The sequence below is a fragment of the Rousettus aegyptiacus genome, unplaced genomic scaffold (genome assembly GCF_014176215.1).
Source record: "Rousettus aegyptiacus isolate mRouAeg1 unplaced genomic scaffold, mRouAeg1.p scaffold_m13_p_1, whole genome shotgun sequence".
In the NCBI taxonomy this organism is placed as follows: Eukaryota; Metazoa; Chordata; class Mammalia; order Chiroptera; family Pteropodidae; genus Rousettus; species Rousettus aegyptiacus.
In genome coordinates this window covers 16750345-16775734 of record NW_023416284.1, presented here as the reverse complement: position 1 = coordinate 16775734, position 25390 = coordinate 16750345, and the positions used below count along the sequence as shown (strand labels likewise).

The 25390-nt window shown below is 40.2% G+C and overlaps 1 protein-coding gene across 2 annotated transcripts in view; it reads right to left on the bottom strand.

Moving 5' to 3' along the window:
- The window catches only part of WDTC1 (WD and tetratricopeptide repeats 1), a 58996-nt gene extending 34291 nt beyond the window's left edge, over window positions 1-24705 (bottom strand). The window contains exons 1-3 of one of the 2 annotated variants that reach the window (XM_016132024.2): window positions 24291-24705; window positions 8858-9005; window positions 7316-7399 (exon numbers count right to left, since the gene is read on the bottom strand). In XM_016132024.2, coding sequence (XP_015987510.2) covers window positions 7316-7399; window positions 8858-8905 — 132 coding nt within the window. In that variant the 5' untranslated portion in view covers window positions 8906-9005; window positions 24291-24705. The remainder of the gene's footprint in view (window positions 1-7315; window positions 7400-8857; window positions 9006-24290) is intronic. The other variant, XM_016132023.2, reaches the window with a different exon arrangement.
- Window positions 24706-25390: the final 685 nt, after the last annotated feature.

The following is a 25390-nucleotide window of genomic DNA, read 5'->3' as shown; positions in this document are numbered from 1 at the left end:
TTATGAAAGGCAATTTTGGTAATATTTGTCAAAATCACAGACCCACTGTAACCCACTAATTCCACTCATAGGTATTTATTCTATAGATATATACACACAGTGCCAAATGATGTTGCAAGAAATAATGCTGTACATATAAAAGACTGTAAGTAATTTACATGTTCATCACTAGGGCAGTTTAAATAAATTATGGTACATTCACATAACAGAATACTCTGAAACTATGAAAGAATTGGAAATTAGAAATATCTTTATCTACGGATACAGTAAAATCATAAAAGCACATTTCTGAATTCAAAAAGTAAGGTATAAAGCAATTAATATGATAGGCTAACATTTGTGAGGAAAGGTGAGAATTTTATGCATAAAATTCCTCTAGAAGGATACTCAAATTAATTATATTAGTTGATTCCAGGGAAGTAAGTGGCTGAAAAAAAGAATAGGAAGGAGGCCATCCTTTAAACTTTTAAAATTAGAACGATGAATGTTTACCTCATCAAAAAAAAGTAAGTAAAAAAGGAAAGGCTCTAACAGTCAGATGCTAGGTTAAGGGAAAAAATGTTTAAGAGGTATCATTCATGTCATCCATCTAAACCTCCAGGTCAAAAAAGAGATGCTAGTGGAGCCTTTTTGATTCTGGTACAATGAGTGGTTTTAGATCATTATTTAGTTAAAAAATCTGAAGTGCCAAGATTTGAGAATACAAAGGGCAATTTTCTAATATAAAAGGGGGAAGAATGCATTGGGATGATGTACTTCTTGATTCGGATCTTCCTTAGGAAGAAAGAACTAGGAACACAACAATTAAAGAATTAAGGTGAACAGAAATTGGTCATAGAAAACCGGAAGACAGCGACTTTTAGGAAAGATATATGAAAATTAAAGAACATTAGCTCAGAAAAGTAGATTTTTCAGAGGTGTGGAGAACTGGTAGGATAAATACAATGGAAAGAACATATAAAGTTTTCCAAATTAACTTGGATGCTTTTTAAATAGGCTTCTCTGTGGGTATACATTCTACCAATATACAGGAAAGGTAGCAAGATACCAGACTGGCTAAATTCTGAATTTTAGAGTAACTCAAAATGGAAACTAGATAGTCAAAAAGTAAAAATCTGGCCAGATTATTAAGATGGGAGGCAGAGAAACAGTATGGTTGAACAAGGTTAAGAAAGTTAACTCTAGTGCAGAAAATTTTTTAAAAAGCCAACCCAACTGACGAGTTTTTAGTGAGCATCTACTAAATATTCAGCACTGTGACCTACAAGTTCTCCTCGAGTTTCCCTTTGCATTTTTCAAAAGCATACAAAGTAGTAAATTAGGAAATCCAGGAAAAAAGTTTCCCCCGAATAATAAAGAAGAAAATATTACAATCAATAACCACAGAAAGAAAAGAGCTTTCACTGTTGACTTTAGTTCTACTATGCTGCTCCCAACTCCTATTAATAACACTTTAATGCCAAAGATCAACTGTTAACCAACATGGGGTCCACAATGGTTAGGAAATAAAACAAGGGAAGGAAATGCGCTGAAGTGTTTTAAAAAGTTAGATGCCATCAAATAAGAAACTGAAAACTTTAAAAGCTTTCTAAATAACAATAACGGCCAATATTTGAGAACTACATACCACGAATTTTACAGTATGCTGGGTACTGTGTTAAGTACTTATTTATCCCTCTTCGTAAACCTAAAAGACAAACAGGATGTGTGTGTGTGTGTGTGTAATTTTACAGTTAGAGAAATAGGTGCTAGAAGTTAAATACTTATCCAAGGTCATATGGCTTATAATGGCATTTATATGCCATTTTTGTTACTATTTTTGAGAGGAGGAAGTTACAAAAAGTTTTACCCCCTCCATCCCCAAACTAGGAAAGTGGGAAATAAGATAGCCTTTTGGGGGTTAAGATTGTAAAAATCAGTACAGTTGAGCTTGGCTTTCATGATACCATGCTCTCCTCGGGTTCTCCCACCTCTATGCCTATTATTTCTGTCTCCTGTGGACAGAAGAAGAGAAGAAATAGGTAATCTCCAAATGCTAAAACACCTCGGTTCTTGGTCCTGTGCCCTATCCTCTCTCTACTTTCTCCTCAGGTGATATTATCCAATCATCCATTTTATAGCTCTAGGGACCAGTGGGTCTCAAACTTTTTAGTCTCGACACCCTTTTACACTATTAAAAATTACTGAGGATCCCTAAAGAACTTTTATTTATATGGATCATATCAACTGCTATTTATCATATTAGAAATTAAAACTGAAATATTCCGCATTATTTTCATTTCAAATATTAATAAAATGATAAGTTAACACATTTGAAATGAAAAATAAATATATTTTCCAAGACAAAAGAATTTAATTAAAAGAGTGGCACTGCTTTTATGCAAATCTCTTTAATATCTAGCTTAATAGAAGACAAGTGGTTTCTCATATGTATTTTTATAGTCAGTCTGTTACAATACGTTATTGTGATTGAAATATATAAATAAAATCCAGCCTCACAAAAATAAGTAACTGGAATAAGGAAGAGTATTTCAATAGCCTTTTCAGATAATTGTAGATATCTTTCTTTGATACTACACAGAAACTTGGAGAAACAATGGTTTCTTAAAATGACAATGTAGAATCTGAAACCACATAAATGAACTAACTATTGTTACCTTGCTACATAAAAACACATTGGTCTGTTTTGCATTATAGATGGCTCTTTTACATATATGATTTTGTTATATCATACATTGGTTATTTTCAACAGCTGCTCACTGAATTTGAAGATCTTCCATTGGTAATGTTCATTTATAATATTGTTGACATATGTTAACATCACCACAGAAAAGCTTAAGTATTGAGAATCTACCAAGCTTATGGTAGCAGAGACACATTTTCATTTATGTGTGTGTGTGTGTGTGTGTGTGTGTGTGTGTGTGTATTTTTTTTACTTAAAAGCTCAAATTTTATCCTTGGCAACAAATACTGTCAGTTGTTTTTCTTGCAGTGATAGATCATTTCATTCATTTTTTATGAAAATGTGTGCCAAATACCCACATTTGAATAACCACAGTTTTCATCTGCTAGTCATTCTTTCAGATGGTGTTCCGTGAAAAAAGTGGCTAGTTGAGCTTGCAACTCAAACAAGTGCTTTTCCTCAAGACAACCATCCTAGTTCAACATGAAGCAGCAGTACTTTATAGGTACTTCCCATCCCAAAATATGGATTACTAAAGAGATGTGTACTTAAGGGTTGAAGTCTAATAAAATTAATAATTTTTATTGCTTCATATCAACGTTACTTTAAGTAAAACTGGCTTTTTAAATACTTTCATGTGCATGGGTGAATAATTCATTGACAGTTTGATGCTATTTGCCTTGATTCATGCTAAGGTGACGGTAGTTTTACTTGCTACTTTTTTTTTTTTTTGGCAAATTTTTAAAGGAATTAAATATTTTTTCCCCCAAATAACGTCTTAGTATTACTATGAAAGTAGTTTGATCCTTTGGACTCCTTTGAGAAGGTCATGGAGATCCCCAGGAGTCTGCAGACCACATTTTGAGAACTGCTATTACAGACTATCTTCACATCAATGACTCTCTAGTTTTGATCCCAGTCTATGCCTCTCTCCTGATCCCAGACCTCCTGAACCCTGTAACAATGACAGATGTCTTTGCCCGCATCAAAGGCCAAGCCCCCTGCTTGAACTCTGAATTCCATTCCTGCCAGCTTCCCCCAGGTCTTTGCTCCTTCGACTAGTCTGTTCTCCTATATCAGCAATCCCCTTCCTCTCTCATCAACATGCAAACATGCTCTAGCATTTCTTCTCATTCTCATAAATCCTCCTTTGGGCTCACAGACCCCTCCAGCTACTGTGCCATTTCTCTGCTTCCTTTTGCAAACAAAGTTCTTCAAGAATTGTCTACATAACTCAATAAAGCTGGAAAACAAAACAAAACAAAATGACTTTGAAGGGAGGAAGCAAAAAGAATAATAATTTAAAAAAGTCGTTATTTCTCCAATCTCCTATAATGACTCCCCAGTGGTTAAAGCCAACCAGAAGACAAAGGACAAGAGAGAATACTGATGTATCCATGCAGGTTCGGCTGCCCAGGTAGTGAGCAGAAGAAAGGTAAAGAGCAGAGGTAGAGGGGCAAGAGAAGGGAACTCTTGTGGTTTACTCTTTTTACTGCTTATAGTCTATCTTTCCTTTCATCTGGGGAAAAAAATCTGCAATAAATTTATTTCCGTCACCCCCTTAAAAAAAACAAAAACAAAGAAAAAGAGAGAGTTGTTTACCCTTGCTTCTTCACCTCCAACTCACTCTTCAACCCTCCAATCTAGCATCTCTTGCCACCACTCCAATAAAACTGCTCTGTTCAAGCCCACAGTCCATGTTTTGTCCTCATCTTACACAGCTTCAGAAGCACTGAGTACAACTAACCATTCTTTCTTTCTTGAAATACTTTCATTACTTTGCCTTTACACTCTGCTCATTTTGTTTCCTTTCTATTTCACTGACTGCTCTTTCTTGATCATTTTTTTTTTAAATCTCCTTAACTTGTAAACAACTTCTGAAAGCTGGAGTGCCTCAGAGCTAGGTCTTGGACTCTATTCCTGAAGGCTCCATGGACACTGGAAGTCTCCAGAGTTCTCCTTATGGTCCAGAGCTCTCTCCCGATTACTACCACCAACTGCCTCCCTGACATCTCCACAGAGCTATCCAACAGGTGCCCAAACTTAACATGTCTAACCTGTTTCTCTTCTAAACCTATTTTTTCTCTCAGTCTTCTTTCCATCTGCTCTCACTTCTCTAAGTCTCATAAGAGGCAAAGCTGAGATTTAAACTAGGTTTCTCTCTCTCTCTCTCTCTCTCTCTCTCTCTCTCTCTCTCTCTCTCTCTCTCTCTCTGTCTCTCTCTGTCTCTCTCTGTCTCTCTCTCTCTTTTAACAGCTAAACCTGTGTACATCCCTTTATATTCCACACTGCTCCTGCAGGTCCTGGCAAGGTGGCCTTTAGGAACAGTTCACCTTCACATAATTGTTTTCAAGTTCCAGACCTTGGGAAACAATACATGGGATCCTGTTTTGTATTCATAGAGTTTCCAAGTCCATTCTGGACAAAGTTATCAAACCAGGAAGAGATGGTAAAGATAATATGGGCTGGGTGGAGGCACAGGCAAAAGAAGCCCTGCCGGCCAGGGGTCAGTGTCTACTCAGCACCCACCAGCACAGGGCTTCTCAACCTCGGCATGACTGCCATTTGGGGCTGCATAATTCTCTGTGGCACATTCTTTGTTGTCCCATGCATTGGAGGATGGTTAACAGCATCCCTAGCCTCTACCCACTATGTGCCAGTTGTACCCTTCCAGTTTTTGACTACCAAAATTGTTTCTGGACATTACCGAATATCCCCTTGGAGGTAAAATCTTCCAGGCCCCAGATCCAACTGCACTTACAGGGAAGTACTCTGAGTTATGTTCTGAAGGAAATATGGAGAAAAACTCAAATAATAATAATAATAATAATAATAATAATAAAAATATATCAAAAAATCATGTTTTCAAAGAATTTTTAGAGATATGGAAAAATCATCAAGATATAAAAGTATAAAAGAGTTTACCGAACTGTGGAAATCAAGGTTCTCCAACCCCCATGCCATGGACCAGTCTGTGTCCTGTTAGGAACCAGGCTGCAGAGCAGGAGGTGAGCAGCGGGCCAGGGAGCGAAGCTTCATCTGTATTTGCAGCCGCTCCCCAGTGCTAGCATCACCGCCTCAGCTCCACCTCAGATCGTCGAGCATTAGATTCTTGTAGGAGCACCGGTCCCTGGTGCCAAAATGGTTAGGGACAACTGGTGCAAATGTTATGAGTCCCATTTTATAGGGAAAAATTTTATATAACAATGGGGAAAAAAAAACTGGAAGACTTAACAATCATAATTGTTATTTTATTGAATTAGCTTGCTATGATCCAGCCACGGTATTAAGTGCTTCAAATAAATCTTCTCATTTAATCATCACAACAATTCTCAGTTATTGCTCTATTTTACTGATCAGGAAACGAGCGGTAACTTGCACAAGGCTACAGAGCTGCGGAGAAGACAGGACTTGAAAGCAAATTTACCAAGTTCCAATGTCTACCTCTTAACAGGCATTCTGCTTCATAATATATAAAGGTAGTGCATCGAACATTAACAATTCTTATCTCTAGATGATAGAATTAAAAGTGCTTTTGTTTTCTTCTTTATATTTTTCTGTCTATTCCATATTTTCTACTATGGTATTTATTACTTCTATAATCAGAAAAAAATTTTAAGTAAAAGTTGTGGAGGCTACTTAGTAATATGGAGAAAAGGATTATTATGCATTAACTTAAAAAAGATACAAAATTCAATTATTAATTATGATTATATTTATGTAAAAATGTGCAGGAAATAAAAGGAAGTATGCAAAATGCTAAGAGTAATTTTATTAGGGAGGTGGCACTAAGGAGTAATTTTTACTTATCATTTCCATATTACTATCAATGTAGTTATATTTTATAATAGATAAGTTTGTATTTAAAAGAAAGCTATAACAATCACGTATAATCTCACTACCTTGAAATAACACTGTTAACATTCACTAAATTTCCTTCTAGCCTTTTTCTAAGACCTACACAAGCATTTAAAAACACTAACCTGAAGGAAGCAAAGAGAATTCTTACTCAACAAGCAGATAACGTTAAGTTGTAAAGGAGGGCTAAAAGTTGGATTCAAAACATGATCTTGAGGAAGAAAAAGAGACGGAACTAACAGAGTGTCTCTGTGTCAAACAGTGAAGAAGTGGAACTTCTGGACTGAAAGTCTAGCTCTCCATGGACTAGAAAGGACGACATTGGACAAGGTGCCTGGTTTTTCAAAACCTGCTTTGTTGTTACTGTTGTTTTCGTAATATCTACTCCCTATCTACCTCCCCATAGCCTTTCTCTGAAGCTCAAATGAGAAAATGTGTGTATGTGTAAGAAAATATGTTGGAAACTAAATTCTTGTATAAAGTTAAGAATTATTATTGTCCAAGCCAATAGTAAAAACAGTGGTATGTAATTCAACAACTTTTTCCAAGCAAAAAGCAAATAATATCACCACGAAATAATTCCTGTGTGACCGTATCAATCACTAATCTTGATTCAGATTTACCCGCCTAATAAAACTGCTGGAAAGGAGAGCTAACTTTCAGCTCTGGCCTGCAGAGAAAAACTTGTTTATGATCTGAAGAATGCCAATGGGAGTCTGCAGACAGAGAATGGAGAGCTGGCTACCTGCATCTAGGGAGACCTGGATCTCTTACCTGCAGCTCTGCCTCCAGGCCCAGCCGTCTGATAAAGGGGTCAGTGACGTGGTAGCGCCGCTCAAAGCTCAGGGCACCGCGCTCCTGGGGAACAGAAACAAATGGCGCAGTTTCATTGATTTAATTCAAAATGATTTACTATGTGCCTATTATAGACCCAGCACTGAGCCAGGCACCACGGGAGCGATAACAAGAAATTGGCCTTGGCCTGCCGGAGCTTACACTATTCTTGGGCAGGAATTAGAGAATAACAGAACGGTATATAATTAAACACTAAGTTGAGCCTGTTGAGTCACAAAAAAAAAAAAAAATAAAAAATAAAAATTGACAAAAGGGAAATAAAAAATTGGAAACAAAAAATAGAGAATGTTTCCATACTTAGGTTGGAAAGGGTGGGCATAATATTTAGGAATCGTAGGGTGAGGGATATACGAAGGAAAAAAAATAATTTGCATAGTCCCTCCAACTCTGTAATTCTGTGCTTCAAGGAAACAGTCCTTGCCCTTGAGGGCCACCAGTCTAATGAAATCACAAAAAATCCCATACACAGACAAAGTTCCAAAAAGATTCAGGGACGCAGAGAAAAATATGCGAAACAGACTAACGTGCACCAAGGACCTGGTGCACACGGAGGCATACACTCAGGCGTTCTGGATGGTGACCACAGCTTATGCTGCATGCCATTTCAATTTTAAAAGATTTTTAATTAAAATTTTTTTTAGCACTTAACCTTTTCAAAGAACTTTCTCATGTTCTTTTGGATTTCGTTCTCAAGATCTGTCTGCAGGCAGACAGACGTTATTATCTTAACATCACTTAACAACATCACTTAACAGAAAATGGAGGCACACGAGATAAAATAAGTCAAGTCCTACTGGTAGTTAATTAGGGTAATGGTGAGATTAAGCTCCTGACCCCAGCTTGGGGTTCTTACTAGAGAAGTGTATCATGTCTTGGATGAACCTCTTGCATTAAACCCCTGTGCTCCTTAGTGGAGGGTTTCTGCAACAAAGCCTGGGCTACTTCACTGAACGAACTTGACTGCCCAGTCATCCATTCGTCTCACAGTATTGGAGTGTCTTCTGTGTATATCCTGCAGAGGTCAGGTGCAGGCTTTAGTATAAAAGACACTCAAAGAAAAGGGAGCCTAAGCTGAACTGGGACTAAGACTCCCAGGTTCTGTTACATGTTTAATTTAGCAGCTGGAGCAACAGGAAGAAACTATATTTACTCCCGCTGCTCTCCCCCCGCCCACACACATACACAACTCATGGATGACTCCTCTTTCACCAGCCTCCATTGACCTCAGCGGCCCAGGTACAAGCACTTGGCTAGAGGAATCTCCATGAATTCCATGTTCTTGGGTAAAGGAATATGGGAGTCAAGAGGCCTTGCTTGATTCTAGTCTGGAGTTGCCACTAATTAGCTATGTAACTTTAGGTAACTCATTGACTCTAGACTTGTGTCTCTGGCTATAAACTGAACCTGTGGAGAAGAAAAGACCATGATCATGCTCTAGTTCAGACGGTTTGGGCTGCTTACCTTGATCTGCCTACGGATGAGGTCTCTAGTTATGTTGACTTTTGCCATCTTCTCTTAATGGATTCAAAAGAAGGAAGCTATAGAAGGGTCTTCGGGACCCTTGAGCATTCCAGCCAAGCCCAGGTCCACACGACACACATTTAATTACCTGGGGGGAAAAATCATCAAAGCTTATGGGATGGAGTAAGGTGGCTTCGGAACCCTGATTCCAACCCTAAAATAGCCCACCAGCCTAATCAGTGAACTGGCTATATTGCCTCTGATTTACAACATGGTGGGCTGCCCCTGCTCTACAGTGATGAAGAACCTCTGGAGGGTGGAAAGGGTGGTGGTAGGGAGACAATGACTCACAACCACACAAGTACTGGAACAAACATTGAAGGAGTTGTGTATGCTTCACCAGAAAATGGGGAGTTGGATACGAGTATGAAGGAAGATGGAAGCGTATCCTGAAAGTAAGAACAGGGCACACAGCAAGAAGGAGATCATGTTTCACTTGCTCAGTATGCAACTGTGACAACCGGTCTGAAGCTTTTAATTATGTTTCAAATCCCTGACCCTCAGCTTGGCTTGCCTCCAAACCAAATCAGTATCACAGACAGCACATACAACCCCCAAACAGATTCAGAGAATCGAAGAGTGGACAGGAGATGTAATGCTGTCCAAGATCCAATCTGAAAAAGAACTCCCTCTTCAACATCCTGATAGGTAGGCTTTCGATCTTACTACCTCTTGAAGTAACCTATTCCTGTAATACAATTGATGGCTAGGAAGACCTAGTAATCTCGTTTCTGATAATTTACCATAAGAAAACACAAAATATAAAAAATAAAAGAGTTCCATGCCCAAATAGATTCATCACAGATTTTGTAAAAGCAAAAAAGTTAAAGCCACTCAAGTGAAAGAAAAGTTAAATAATGTATAGCCAAGTGAAATTATGTAGCATTAGAAATGCTACTTATGAAGGAAAAATGTTTATATTACATCAAATGTTTATATAACATGTTCTTTCAATAAACATCACAGTTACATTTAAAAAGGAAATATTAAAAATAATAATAGCACACAATGCAATATATATATATGCCTCGCTGATTATTTGTACACCTGAAACTTACTGGATTTCATTAACCAGCATTACCATAATAATAATAATAATAATAATAATAATAGCTACCTTTGTATAATAGTTTTTTTTCTTCTACTTTTTGACATTTTCAAATTTTTTCCACAAAAGCACATTCGATTTGTAAGTAAAACAAACGCTAGAGAAAAAATGAAGCCCTAGGTTTTAAAACAAAGTTCTGCTTCCTGTTATTTTTACCTTTTGGTCCTCGTTCCACCACTGGAGCCACACAGGAGGTCTCTTTCTTCCCAACCCCTTATTATTTTCCACCTAAATCTTTTTTGTGAAATTTTTAATTAAAAATTATTGGGGTGACATTAATGAAATCAAATGTTTCAAGTATATCATTCAACAGAAAGTTGTGTGTGTATATATATATGTATGTATATGTATGTGTGTGTGTGTGTGTGTGTGTGTGTGTGTATATATATTGCACTGTATGTTCACCACCCAGAGTCAGATTTCCTTCTGTCACCAAATTATTTGACTCTTTTTACCCCTAATTTACCTCCTCCCTCCCCCTTCCCTCTGGTAACCACTAATCCACTGTCTGTTGTCCATGAGTCTCTGTTTGCTTGTCATGTTTGTTTGTTACTTTCAGTTTTATATCTCCCATGAGTGATATCATGTGGTTTTCAACTTTTTCTGCCTGGCTTATTTCACTTAGCATGATTATCTTGAGGTCCATCCATGTTGTTGCAAATGGCAGTATTCCATCTTTTCTTATGGCTAAGTAATATTCTATAGTATGTATGTACCACATCTTCTTTATCCAATCATCTATCACAGGACACTTCGGTTGCTTCCATGTCCTGGCCACCGTGAATACACTGTTATGAACATCGGAGTGCATTTATCTTTGCAGATGTTTTCAAGTTTTTTTGCTGGATCATATGGTAATTCAATGTTTTGCAGATTCCTAACACACGCTCTTGAAATCACACCTTCTCCATCTGATCTGTGCGTGTACTCTTTTCTTTCCTTTGGCATTTAACCACGAATGGAAACTATATATACACTATGTTACTGCAGATATATATTTTTTTCTTTAGTGGCAGGCACATAGTAGGACAATGAAAACCCTTGCTTCCTGATTTGCTATTCCCATTTAGCCAGAGTTCTTTGGAGCTCATGCCTCCATGATCTATTTTGGGATCACAAGCTCTTAAAAGGATAAGAACTTTCCTTACGATGTGGAAGCCATCCAGCATTGCATCTCACTGAGCATCGCCAAGGATGGAAGTCACTGGCACTATTTAAGATCACAAAACCTGTGAGCATGAAGAATATTCAGAGATATCAACTGAGAACAATGCCATTTTCACAAGGGCTTTTGTCGGGGCCTCTGGCCAGCAAATTAAAAATGTGAATTTGAACAAACTGATAGAAACTAAACACTGGCCTGCAACTGTGTTTATGGCCCTGGTTCGTGACATAATGATCAAAACCAAAACAGCAGTAATTTTCCCCACAATTACCAAGAATATAGGTGAGGCTTATCATAATGGAAAGAACACCGAACTCAGCAAGTATATCTGGTACTAAGTAAGACCAGTTATGTGGCTTTGATCAAGTCTCTTAATTTCCCCAAGTAAGCACTCATTCCTGTGACTCACAGATACAGGAAGCACAGGAACAAACAGTGAAGGGGCCATGTACACTTCGGCAGAAAAAGGCTCATTCCCCCCACCCCCCAACACCCTTTTCTTTGGAAGACTGCTGGGAGGGTCAAATTAAATAACGTAGTACAACATTTTAAAATTTTATTTGAAAAATAATATAATTTATCTGCTAAGAAATAGGAAATTGGCTAATGTAATGCACTTATTATACACCAGGAATTGTGCTAAATGCTTTACATTTATTCATTCATTTATTTATTCAAGACATGAGCAAAAGAAGCTTCTGTTGTATGTCAGGTACTATTCTAAGCCCGGGGAATACAGCGGTGAACGAAACACGCGAGTTCCTTACTCTCACGGTATTTACATTCTAGCAGGAGATAGATAACAAACAATAATACAAATAAAATAAGAATATATCCAGTAGTGAAAAGCGCTATGATGAAAACAAGCTGACATGAGAGTGACTGACGGGCTAGACTTGAGGTCAAATCAGATGTAGTGCACATTTGTGGAGTTTCCTGACTGCTCAGAATTTGAAACCTTTATATATTCTGGAAGTCCTCCATCTAAAAAGTCTGGCGGGAGGCAGAGCACCCTCCAATACGAAGTGAGAGTGGTGGAGACTACGATTTTCTTTCTGAGGCTCCCTTGAAGCTAAACTGTGTGTCTATGGCCCCGGTGGCCCCGGCTATGCCAACTGGACACATCGTCCCCAGAACTCAACTGGGATCTGGTATCGAAGAATCGGAGGACACAGAGAGTCCATGCTGGCAGCAAGGGGCGGCTATAAGGTCCAGTCGGCTGGTAGTGGTGGTGTAAACTGTCTAAGTGGCAGCAGCAGTGACCTCATGGACTGGTTCTGTGAATGATTCTGGCTGTGGGTCCTGGATGCTACTCAGTTTTCTTTGTTCCAGACCATTCTTTAAACCTGGCTTTGCGGCCTTCCATGATATTTTGTGAATTTCTCTAATATCCTTTCAATTATCAGCCAAAGTTGGTTTTCGTTGCTTACAACCACAAATGCCGCCCAGTAACAGAGGGGCTCCCTGAGAAGGTGACATTTAAGCTGAAACATGAGTGACAAGAAATCACAAAGAACTAGGGAAGGATGCCTTTGAGGAGAGAGACCAGAGCTAAGACCATAGAGAAAAACTGGCTCAAAGAGCTTGTATGGTAGATGCTATAACTATCGCTTTATGGATGAGGAAGTATAGAGTCATAGAGACAATTTTCACAACAAATTTCACAAGGTCACACAGCTAATACTGCAGCTGGGGCAGAGATTCAAACCCAGTGCTGTATGCACTCTTAATTACCATGGTAGGTAATTTTCTAGAGTAATGATCACTATGAGAATCGACCAACGGAGCCAACTAAATTGTTACTTCTTGTTCGTTAATTTTCTTAAGACATCGACTGAGGATTTACCAAGTATCAAGCACTGTGCTAGACATGGGGGAATACTGAGATAAAAGACACAGTACTTACACTAAGTACCTATACTAAGAGCACAGAGTAAAAGGCAAGGGGCTTTAACTAAGGCTGGTGTGTGGCTTGGAAGTACTAAAAGGAATGAGAGGAGGAAAAATCAGAGAAATCAGACAAGCAAAAGACCACTATAATGCAGGCAAATGGCAAAATGGAAACTGGGATTCAAAGCAGTATCAGGCTAGTATAGAGATGGTTTAGAAAACCAAACATCAAATTTAATATAACTCGGTTGGCATTTTGGTGGACATTTCTGTTCCCATCCTGAGAAGTGATAGCATAACGGCAGATAGCTCATTCTGGAGCACAGCCCACCTTCTCTTCTCTCAAGGAAAACAGCAATTTAGTGCCTTTCTGCAAACTTTCATAGGCAGATGATCAGAACTGGAAACACGTCTACATAGAGATTATTTAAAAGGTAAACACTAGGAGAGAAATACCCTCACATCTACCAAGAGGCTTAACTAGTTTCATAGTTCAGTCCAAAAGTCTCTCAAATATAATCGGATCAATGAATGATTATTTGGATATTATTATTGGAATATGAGAAGATTTAATTATGGTTAAACTTTAAAATCATTATTTTAAGGAGGGCTCTGAAACAGTCAATTCTACAGAGTAAAGAACGCAATAGGTATGGAATCATACGAATGATTTGGAATTAACAAAAGGAAGTTATACATATGGTTAAGCACTAAAAAAGACTAGATAAAGGAGATTTCAGCCTCTGGTGCAGCCAAGTACATACTGTTCAGTTCTGCTGAGAGGCAAAGAGACTTAAGTGACTCCGAGAATCCATAAGATAAAATTTTCAATGCCTATTTGCTAGGTACTGTGCTACACTTTGAAAATATGGCAAAGAATGAGCCAAACACAGACCCTTGTCTTCAAGAGCATACAGTATAGTTGTCATTGATTGAATATTAATGGCACCAAGGCTATTGTAATCAGAGCTCCATAAAGGGACTGAAAAAGGCTAATTTAACTGAATGACCAAAATTAATATCTAGGACAGTAAATTCAGAAGGAACAACATGGAAAAATAAATATTGTTTATACTCATTCATACATCTCAGAAGAAAGCATAAAAATGACAGTGGGGGAAACCAACTAAACATATTACAGTAAAGAAAGAAAAACGACTTGGAAATCTCTAATGAAAAATGAGGACTTTAACCACAAGCAACTTCTAATGTATATTCTTCATTCTAAGGGAGCACAGTTAACTGGATACACACTTATTTTCATACTTAAAGCTCTAATAACATTGAGGGGTAATCTTTTTGCAGAACATGAAAGCTCAATAAAAATTTTCTCTAACTAGAGTACAAAGGTTTAAGAATGACGTCTACTGTAACTTAGGATATTGCAGGCCAGCTCTAGTTGATACTCAGTGAAAAGGAGGAAAAAGGAAGCCAGTTTCTGGGAGCTGAGTATGTGAAAAATATAAAAGTACCTGAGGCACAGAGGAAAACATGTGACATAATGTTATAAAGAAAATGCAAGCTGCCACGCAGATGTCATACCTCCCAAAAGGTAATCTATTCCTGCAGTCCTACAAGGCCTAATATGTCACCCTTAACCCCATCCTTTCCACAAACATTTAACTTTGGCTACTGGGAAACAGTCTTCCATGAACTCTGCCATTATAAAGGAAGCTAATAAGACAATAAAGTTCAATTAACAGCTCAATTTGGAGGAATTAATCTACTTTACAACACAAAGGGTACCAGTAATATAATAGCCTGAGGTCAATCAGCCCGAGAATAAAGTATACTTGGCAAAGATTACTCATCTGGAACCAAGGATTGAACGGTAATATCCAAACAAACATCGGGAACCACCCATTTCAGGTGTGCCATAGTCCTTGTTTGGGCTCTGGATAATGTGGCAGAAAAGAGAAACAGACTTAAAATACTTTGGCTTGAATTCCAACCCCTCGTTGTACCAATTAGTACCTACTCAGACAAGTTACTTAACCTGAGTTTTAATTTCCTTATTTGTAAAATGGGGATGCCAACCTATTTCAATGGAATGTTTTGAGGAATAAATGATGAAATAGATACGTAAAGTACAAAATAGTACCTGGATCATAGTAGGTGCTCAATAGATGTTAGCTAAACCTGAATTCCACTAAGACCTGATAACTCTTGTTATCTATGCTCAATGGCAACATTTCTCCCTACCAGAGAGACAAAGCTGACATTGGGATCCATTGAAGGATGGTGGGGCACAGAGTGTAGGATGTCTTAATCACCTCTGGCTGCTTTGAAATGCGAGATCAGGAGGAAAAAAAAGTAACTCTGTCGAAAACAAAGGAACTCCATACAAAAATACGTACAAGAATATTTATAGCAGCATTATTCATAATAGCTAAAAGATGGAAACCCCAAATGTCCATTAACTGATGAAGAGATAAACAAAATGTGGTATATCCATACAACGGAATGTTATTCGGCCATAAAAAGGTATGAAGTACAGATACATGCTACGACATGGATGAACCCTGAAGACATTAAGTTAAGTGAAAGAAGCCCACATTATCATATAATTCCATTTACATAAACTGTCCAGAATAGGCAAATCTATAGAAATAGAAAGATTTCTGGTTTCTTAGGGCTGGAGGGGGATAGAGGATAGAGAAGTCATAGCTAAAGGATATATATTTCCTTTTTTTAAAAAAGTGAAGTGAAATTCATATAGCACAAAATTAATCCTTTTAAAGTGTAAAATCTAGTGGTATTTAGTACATTCACAATGTTGTGCAACCACCAACTCTAGCTAGTTCCAAAACATTTCCAAACCCCAGAAGAAAACCCCATACCCATTAAATGGTCAATCCCCATTCCCTCCTCCCCCCAGCACCTGGCAACCACCAATTTATTTTCTGTATCTATGGATTTACCTATTCTAGATTTTTCATATGAATGGAATTCTACAATATGTGACCTTTTGTGTCTGACTTCTTTCACTTAGCATGATGTTTTGAGGTTCATCCATGTCCTAGCGTGTATCAGCACCTCATTCCTTTTTATGGCTGAGTTAGTACTGCTATGCCTGTGTTTATCCATCCTTGGCTGTTGTGAATAGTGCTGCTATGAACATTCGTGCACAGGTATCTGTTTGAGTACCTGTTTTCATTCTTGTGGGTATATATAGGAGGAGAACCACTGGGTCACATGACAATCTTATGTTTAGCTTTTTGAGGAATAGCCAAACTGGTTTCCACAGCAGCTGCACCATTTTACAATCTCGCTAGCAGTGTATAAGGTTTCCAATTTCTCCACATGCTCATCCACACTTGCTTTTTAAAAAAATTATAGCCATTCTAGTGAGCATGAAATAGTATTTCATTATGGTTCGGGATTTTTTTTGAGGTGATAAATATGTCCTAAAATGACTATGATGATTGTTGCACATATCTGTGAGAATACTAAAAACTGAATTGTATATTTTGAATTGGTGAATTGTATATGTGAATTATATCCCCATGAAGTTATTACATTTTTTAAAAAGGAACTACTGATACAGACAAAAATGTGGACGAATCTCACAGATGCTGAGCAACAGAAGCCAGACATAAAAAAGTACATACTGTATGATTCCATTTATATGAAGTTCTAGAACAGGCAAAACTATAGTAAAAAAAAAAAAAATCAGAAATGTGGTCTAGGGGCATGGAGATTGATGAGGAAAAGACACCTTGAGAACTTTCTAGAGTAAAAGAAATGTTCCAGAAATTGATGGGAGTATGGTTACATGGGGATTGAAGCTATGGGTTATATGGGTATTTCCATTTGTCAAAATTGTACAGTCAAGATTAGTGTATTTTAATGTTTGTAAATTTTGCCTAAAAAATGTAATGGGGCGAGTGAAAAGCAGGGGAGGTACAGATGAAACAAGCATGGCAGAATGTTAACAGTTATTGAAATAAGATATGGGTGCACGAGCGTTCATTATTCTGTTCTATTCTGTTTTCTTTGTATATATTTGGACTTCTCTCTAATAAAGTCCTCTTGAAGATCTTTTTTTCCTATTATAGAGTCATTCAAAACATGGAAGACTGATTAATGAAATGGAAAACAATTATATATAGTTTAAAAATCAGGTTTAAGACATATACATACAGCCATCTCAGCCTTGGGGGTAAAAAAAAGACAAACCAGAAAGTGCACATATCTATAACGCTGTAACAAAAAGGATACACACCAAAAATGTTAGCCAGTGGTCATCTCTCTGGTAAGACAAAAGGAGATTTTTTCTCTTTCTGTTCCTCTGTATTTTCTAAGTTTCTATTGTAAACATTTACTGCTTTTATAATAATATAGAAATAGCCATTAGGAAACAGCTTTAGACAGAAAGAAACTTGACTTTGAATCTGGCTCTACTACACAATAGGTTGTGTGATCTTGGGCAAAACTATTACTGTTTTTTTTTTTTTTTAAACCTCAATGTAGGAATAGGTCTTACTATCTATCTCATAGGATCACTGGGATCCTTTATGAGATAATGAATTGTAAAACACTTAGCACAATACCTGGCATGGGGTAAATGCTCAAGAAATACTGGCTATTTCTTCGCCTGTTCCACAGAGATAACAGTACCGACCTCAGTGCTGTTGTGAGAATTACACGGGATAATTGGCACACTGTAAATACTTACTAAGTGTGACAGTATTATTTCCGATAAGAAAAAAAAAGTTAAAGAAAAGCCTCCCCTTAAAAAGTTAAACACAGAGTTACCGTATGATCCAGAAATTCCACTCCTACATAGATAACCAAGAGGATGAAAACATATGTCCACATGAAACTTTGTACATGAATGTTCATAGCAGCATTGCTTGTAATAGCCCCCAAATGTCCATCGATGGGTAAATAAAATGTCGTATATAGCTATACGGTGGAATATTATTCAGCCATAAAAAGGAACGAAGTACTGATTCATGCTACAATATCAATGGAACTTGAAAAGATTATGTTAAGTGAAAGAAGCCAGTCACAAATGGATACATACTTTAGAATCAATTTATATAAGCTGTCAAGAACAAGAAAAATTACAGAGACAGAAAGTAGATCACTGGTTGCCCCTAGGGCTGAGGGAGAAGATGGGAGTGATTGGGATGGGTAGTGATAGCTAAAGAGTATGGGTTTCTCTGAGGAGAGGATGAAAATGTTCTGGAATTAGATAATGGTGATGGTTGCACTACTTTGTGAATAAATTTAAAATTGCAGAATTGTATAAATTAAAAGGCTAGGTTTTATGGTATGGTGAATTATATCTCGATATAAAAAAGAAAAGTTCCCAAACCTTTTCTTCTTTTCTACCTCACAATCACAACTTATGAAAATTTAGTTTCTCCCCTTTCCTTTGTCTGTCTCCTACCTTGAGCTGTAGTTATTTGTGTGACTCCTCTTTCTTAAAAGACTAAAAGCATCCTGAGGGCTAGCTCTTCATCTGATTTATCTACTGATCCTCCCACGTCTCTGAGGAGTAATGTGGGCTTAACATGTGCCAGTAAATACTTGAAGAATGAACACTAACATGACTGACTACCTTCCATACATAGTGTTTTATACCTGTGAGAGTGCTTTTGTACAAGCTTTTTATTTGAACTTCGCAACAACTCTGTGAGGAAGTTTGAAAGCTGTTATCATCCCCATTTAACAAAGGAGAGCTGAAGCGCAACACTGTGTGGTACTGAGGAAGAAGAACTGGACTGGGATCTAGGGTCTCACGCCTCAGGCCAGGCCAGGCCAGGCTCAGCCTCTCACTGCCCCTCACTAGCTGTATGACCCTGAGTGGAGAATTTCACTCTCTCAGCCCATTTCCCCATCTGTAAAATGAGAGGTCGATTCCGAGATGAGCTACGAAACCCTTTCCAATGCCACTATCCTACGATTCTAAGGACACACTGCTAGGTAGCAGCAGAGTGGGGATGGGCCCCAAGTCATCTGTATTCTCTTTCCTCTGGCTATGCTGCCTCCCACTGCAGGGAGCTGCCCCGAGTAGGAGAGACAACTGACCCCTTTTCAACATCTGAATTATGCAAAAATATATAGGCGGGTTTCCTTTCACTCTATTTGTGGTGGTTTTCCTATTGGAGCAATCCTATAGAAAAGGAAAAAAAATGTACTTCCAATGCATAAAAGTCATTGGAACTAACATAATAAAATAAAAAGAACTGGGCTGTGGAGGTCCAAATCCCAGTTCTGCCACCTACTTTCTACGTGACAGTATTTCTAAACCCCCGTTTCCTAATCTATAAAACGGGGATGGTAAAGCCTACCTTTGAGGAGTGATGAGGAATGGAAGAGCCACACATGCAAAATGCCTGACAAATACCATTTACTGAACATTCTAAGCATTCTACAAGTGTTATCTGACAAGACTCCTCATAACAACCCTTCAAGACAGGTACTATTATTATCTCCATTTAACAGATGAAAGATCTGAAGCATGGAGAAGTTTACTTGCCCAAAGTTAGAGTTATTAAATGGAGGGTCAAATTAGATAAAGTCCAGGATCCAGGCTGTTGACCATTAAAAAATAGTTACTATCTTTAACATTACTTTAATATTACCTTTAATCAGACTATGCCAAAGTAGCTTTGCCTAAAAGAAATTTTGCCCCTTATCATTCCTTAGAGTTAGGCTAAGGAATCACAATCATTTTGGCTCTGCTGGTCTCAAACACAAATTTAAAGAGTTCTTTTCGGGGTCATGGACTAAGATGGCAAAAGGGCGGCATCTGGCAAAGGTACGGTTGGTAGGACAGGCCCATCAGCTAAACATCTTTGGAAAAGTTCTTTGTCATCTTTGAGGCTCTGGGTTAAAATGAGTCCATATGGGGCTGACTGAAGCTTTCTCCGTGGAATTCCATCCTAAGAAATCCTTCACTTTGTGGGAGACTCTGGATGGAAAACTCACCTTGATGTTTTCTCTGCCTGAACGACTTCTGTTTTGCCATTTGAGCTTTGTGAAATTAATTTCCTTGATGTTTTCGGAATTTTCCTTTTTAGTGATCATAGCTAATTTACCTTCCTTCTCCTAGGGCCATAATTATCTTTTGGTAAAGAAAGGGAATGAAGAGAGAAAAGTGAGCACATTTTAATAATGCTGTCCTTTCTCACTATATTTAAGAGCATCCACAGTCTTGGATTTTGTCTTTAACTTGCATCTGTCCAAATCCTGCCACACTTTAAAGTATCTCTCATAAGGAAGCCTTGGAAGTTTCGCCCTGTAACTTTACTTCTAGTAGAAAGGTCAAGGAAAACTAAGTCAATCCATTGGAAATGCTTCCTTCTAATTCAATTGCAGCTGTGTACATATAGATGTATGACTCAAGAGGGAACAGGTAAGTCATCAGCACTCAGACCTCGACTGATGAAGTTACCCGACCAGAAATGCCTGGTTCCCACTCTGAGAAAGTCTCCCTAAAAGATTCAGGGATAAGCACAGTTTTATGCTTTCCGAAAACAGAATCTGGAGGTTATAAACAAGAATAAAATTTTACCAGGGTTCTCCTGATCCTAACACTGCCGCCGAAAAGCCCCTGTACAGCTACCTAGGCAAGGCCTGATCCTGTTCTGCCCGCCCCCCAAGAAAATGGGGTTAATACCTCCCCAGATGGCTACAGGGAGGATTAAGGGTTATTATTATTGGCATCCAGCTCTGTCACAGCTCTAGCAGTTATGACCTTGTTCATCCTAAAATAAGACATTAAATATAAAAATGCAAACAGTGATCCCTGAATCTGACTCTACAGTAGGGTGAGAATTTTCTTTCCACAAGGCCTCTGGCACTGCCTCCTATACTCCAACCTGTTGGCTGAATCCTCCTCTTATTCAGGCCTCAAGTTTTTAAGGTATTAGTCACTAAGGCCACAAAGCCCCGTGAGGAGTCAGCAGCCATTACTAATAGCATAAAGAATGAACCCAGAACTCTCAGAGTTTCAGTGAGGTCTGAATTCATCCTGAAAAAACCAAAGTGGTCCCCCTTTACCCTCAAATATGAACCTGTGAGGGCAATCGGTGAGGTCGAGGAAAAGCGTATATGACATCATTTAGTCTTCAAAAACCCACTGTAAGGTAGCTGTTGTCATAAGTTTCATTTCATAGAGGAAGCTGTAGCTCCAAGAGGACACATCATTTGCCCTAGGTCACAGAGCTAAGAAAGTACAGACAGGTTCAAATGTCAGCCCTACTACTACTAGCTGTGTAACCTATGACATATATTTTTTTTTAACTTTCTGGAACCTCTGTTTCCTCATCTGTAAAGTGGCATAATGATAATACCTATCTCATAGGAGATTTCTGAGGATTAAATGAGATATTACAGGAAAAGTGTCTAGCAAGTGCCTAGCACAACGTATTAAATATTTTAGTTTTTTGCAGATCGAAATGATAGGAGTTTGATATAATTTTTACATAATGACAGAACTTAAAATACTAAAAGATCGCTTAGTCCAATTACAAAAGTACGAAATGCTCCACCACATCCTTTATAAAAAGTGCAAAGCCTCTGCTTGAATACCTCCAAAAATGGGTAACTCACTCCCTTACAAGGCAGCTCATTTTGTTTGTAGAGAGCCAAATTCTCTCCTATCAAGCTGTCTACCCTCTTGGAATTTCCATCCTTTGATCCTAGTTTGCCTTCCAGAATCACACAGAGAAAGTCCAGTTCCCTTTCCACATGACAATTCTTCAGGTATCTACAGGCAAGTATCATGTTCCCCCACCCCCGCTCTTAGCTTTGGTCCTTTAAGCTCTTCCTCACGTGTCACAGCCCCAGAGGAGACAGACCTGGGTTCGAATCCTGATCCTTTTCCTTACTAGCTGTGTGACCTTAAGCAAGTTATTTAACATCTTTGATATCTGTATCTTCATACATATAATAGGGAAAATGATTTTTACCTCACAGGGAAATCATGAGGGTTAAAGTAAAAACACAACCCAGGACAGGGGCCTAACATATACCAGGCCCCCAATAAATATCAGTCACTTTTGAGCATGTATGCCAATTAGTATATCTCTCTCAAAGTAAATTAGTCAGAATTAAAAGTAATACCAAGGGATGGGTTTCTGATGGCAACTTCCAGGGCTTAGGTTTTTGAAGCGCTTTCTTCTTAGACAGCTAAGAAGAAAGCACAGCCTAGGAGTTATGTGGGCCATCTGCAACGGCAGCCCAAAGATGCAGTGGAGCATCTGAAAAGGTGAGGATGAAAGAAGAAAACAGGATGTGTCCTTAAACCAGTGACCCAAAAGGAAAGGTTAAGTATCACTGTATTACATGTTGTCTACGATTCCCTTCCTGACACCCAGGGCTCCACATGTGGGCCACATTTCCTAATTCAAAAAGGAGAGAAGAAAATAAAAATAATTAAAGCCACAGTGTGGGGTCTTTCCAAGCAGTTTGCTCCTCAAGATCCATACACGTTTAGGCAGGGGCTTCGAAATTTCCAGTTGTATCCTTCCAGATGCTAAAAGGTGTGTGAAAATACCTTACACAGGATGTCCCATGAGTCAATACTGAGTTCCTTCTAGCCAGAAAAATTGTCAGCTGTGTGACAATTCTAAAACTCAAAACTGGCAAACTGTAAATGTTTAACTCCATCACCATAATCATTACACACATTCTCTTTCCTTCAGCAACCCCAAAGGTAGGCGCCTTGGATAGAAATACATATTGTTTTTCAACTATTCTATAGAGCTGACTTGAACAGAAGTGCCCCACATAGGTCAAAAGAAGGAAGGATAGCAGGACCCCAGAATTAAAGCAGCATGATCACAAACGTAGTAGAAAAGGATGTTTCTCACCTGCCAATGAAATACAACAATTCACAACGAAGAAATCCATTGTTAGTCTCAGACTCAGCTCTAAGGACCTCTACTAGTTACTCCTTGGTCTGTGACAGAGGATCTAGCAACAGCCAAGATTTGATCCAATCTCTTAAAATCTAAGAATTACAAGGAAGAATAAGCCAAAACTCAAACCAGAAATAGCCTCAAGTAGTTCCTTCACCTTAGTGAACAGAAACAACACTCAAGGAGGGCTGTAGGGTACAGAAAAGCTTAGTGCAGGCCACTGGGCATACCTGTGCCCTACGTGTGGATTTCAAAACGTCTCTGAGTCAAGACGTGCCCTGAGAACAGTTTTCTTCTCAAAAACTATTTCAGGCTTTGTTAAAAGGAAACGCTTAACTTTTTCACCCTTGGGAAGAATGGGGAAGCTACAGCCATCCTACCGAGCTTCTGAACTCACAAACTTGGGAAGAAAACTTTAAAGTTGCTCACCCACTACCTCGAAGTTTTTTAAAAGTCATAGAAGAAACAGACTTTGGGGGAACGAGTCAAATAAGACTGTTAGACATTAGTCATAAGTTCTGATACTTCTTTTCTAGAGACCCTGGTGGCACACCTGCAGAGGAGACACAGAGGGCACCAGGCAAAATGAACCTGGCTGGCAAGGGGGCGTCCCACTGGCTTTCGGTAACAAGAATTGGATCCTGCTGGTTCGCAGTCTCTCTTCTACTCTACACTTCCTATTTACCCTTTGAAACTGGTACCAAATATCCCGGTCCCAAGTAAAGGCCCTTTGTACGGGCGCTACAATCGCCTGGTGGAAGCACCTCGGCAGAGTTCCGTTTGGTGCCAGCATGGGTCACGGAAGGCATCTGCGGCTGCCAGAAGCCTGGACACGGACGGACACATACACGCGCGCGCGCGCGCGTACAGAGTGAAAGAGTGAGAAAGAGAGAGAAGGAAACTAAGAGAACAGATCAGATCAACGTTGCCCTCCCCGCACTTCCACCTGCCCTCTTCTTCCTGACACCCGCGCCACATCAGATGTCAAAAAAAAAAATAAAATAAAAAGAAAGAAAGAAAAGTCCGCAGAAAAGTCCCGGGATAGGAAGACTTCCACCTCTCCCGCCGCAGAGCCTCCCTGGACTCGCAGAGCCTTCCCCCGACGTCTCCGCCAGCCCCCCGCGCCCACCCCGCCCCCGGCCCACTCTGCCCTCCACCCCGGCGAGGCCTGATCCGCTCTGGGACAGCCCGGAGCCCCGAGGCGGGCGAGCGCAGGCCCCCGGGCCGGCAGGGCTGGGGCCGGCCCGGAGCGAGCGGCCCGTGTGCCCGGGCTGCAGGCGCCAGCGCTCGCCTCCGCGCCCGCGGAGAGCAGCGGGGGGAGGCTCCCCGTACCTGTCAGGCCTCTTCCCAGGACCGGCGGCGGCGTAACTTCAGGAGCCCATGTCCGTCGGGGGGCCCGGCCCCTCTCCCGGGAGGGGGGGCGCGGATCCCGGGGAGGGGGCTGGGGGGCCCGGGCTGCTCTAGCCCCTTCCCATGCTCCCCGCCTGGCGCCTGGCCGGGGCCGGACAGCGCCTCCGCCCGCCCCTGCGCACAGCCTCACACCCGCGCTCACACACACTCACACTCCCTCGCGCGCTCTCACACACGCACTCCCCTCCCTCCTCCTGCTCTGTTTATCTCCTCCAGCTGTCTGGGGACCCAGGAGAAGCCCAGTACCGCGCCTGCGCCACGCAGTCTCCGCCCCCGCCCCGCGCTTCCCAGCCCGCGGCTAAGCTACGGAGAGAGCGCCCGGCCGTTTCCAGAATGGCGAGCCGGCCCCCCCCCCAACCCCTCGCGCCCGGTCAACGTCTGCTGCTGGCGGCGCCCACTAACCTGCTAGTGGGGGAGTCCCGCACCGGCGCAACCAATCCGCTTCTCCGCTCGCTAGACCCGCAACCAGTGGGCAGGCGGGAGAGCTGGGCTAAGCTCTGGGGCATCCTGGGAGTCGTAGTTTTTCTCCGTCGAAGAGATCCTGTAGCGTGGGCCCACCCCACCCAGTTGTCACTAGTTAACCAGAGGCACCTCTCACCCTTCATCCACGTAAATGCTCTCTCACATTTTACCTGGAAGAAACCTCGCACTCACTCGTTGCCCCCTCCAGAGCCCAACACAGTCTCCTAAGAGCCTTCTCATAACTTCCTCGGAGCTCCAGAATTGTTGGACCCTCAGAATGGAGTCCCAGGGCCCCCCAGAGCCAGGCTCAGCTTACTCCTTCCTGCTCTGGGAGGTTGCACATTCCTCATTCTTGTCTACTGGGCCTGAAGGAAGAGAATAAAAGGGAATCGATTCTACACGGAGTGGCCTGGAGGGGAGCCAGCCACACATACGCTGGCAACCCTCAGGCTGATGGGAGAGACAAGATATATCTGAGACTGGTGGAGGTACTGCTGTTCCCACATCTGATGAAGAGAAGCTGCTCCAGCCTTTTAACCTCCTTTCCAAAGAAGTTCCCA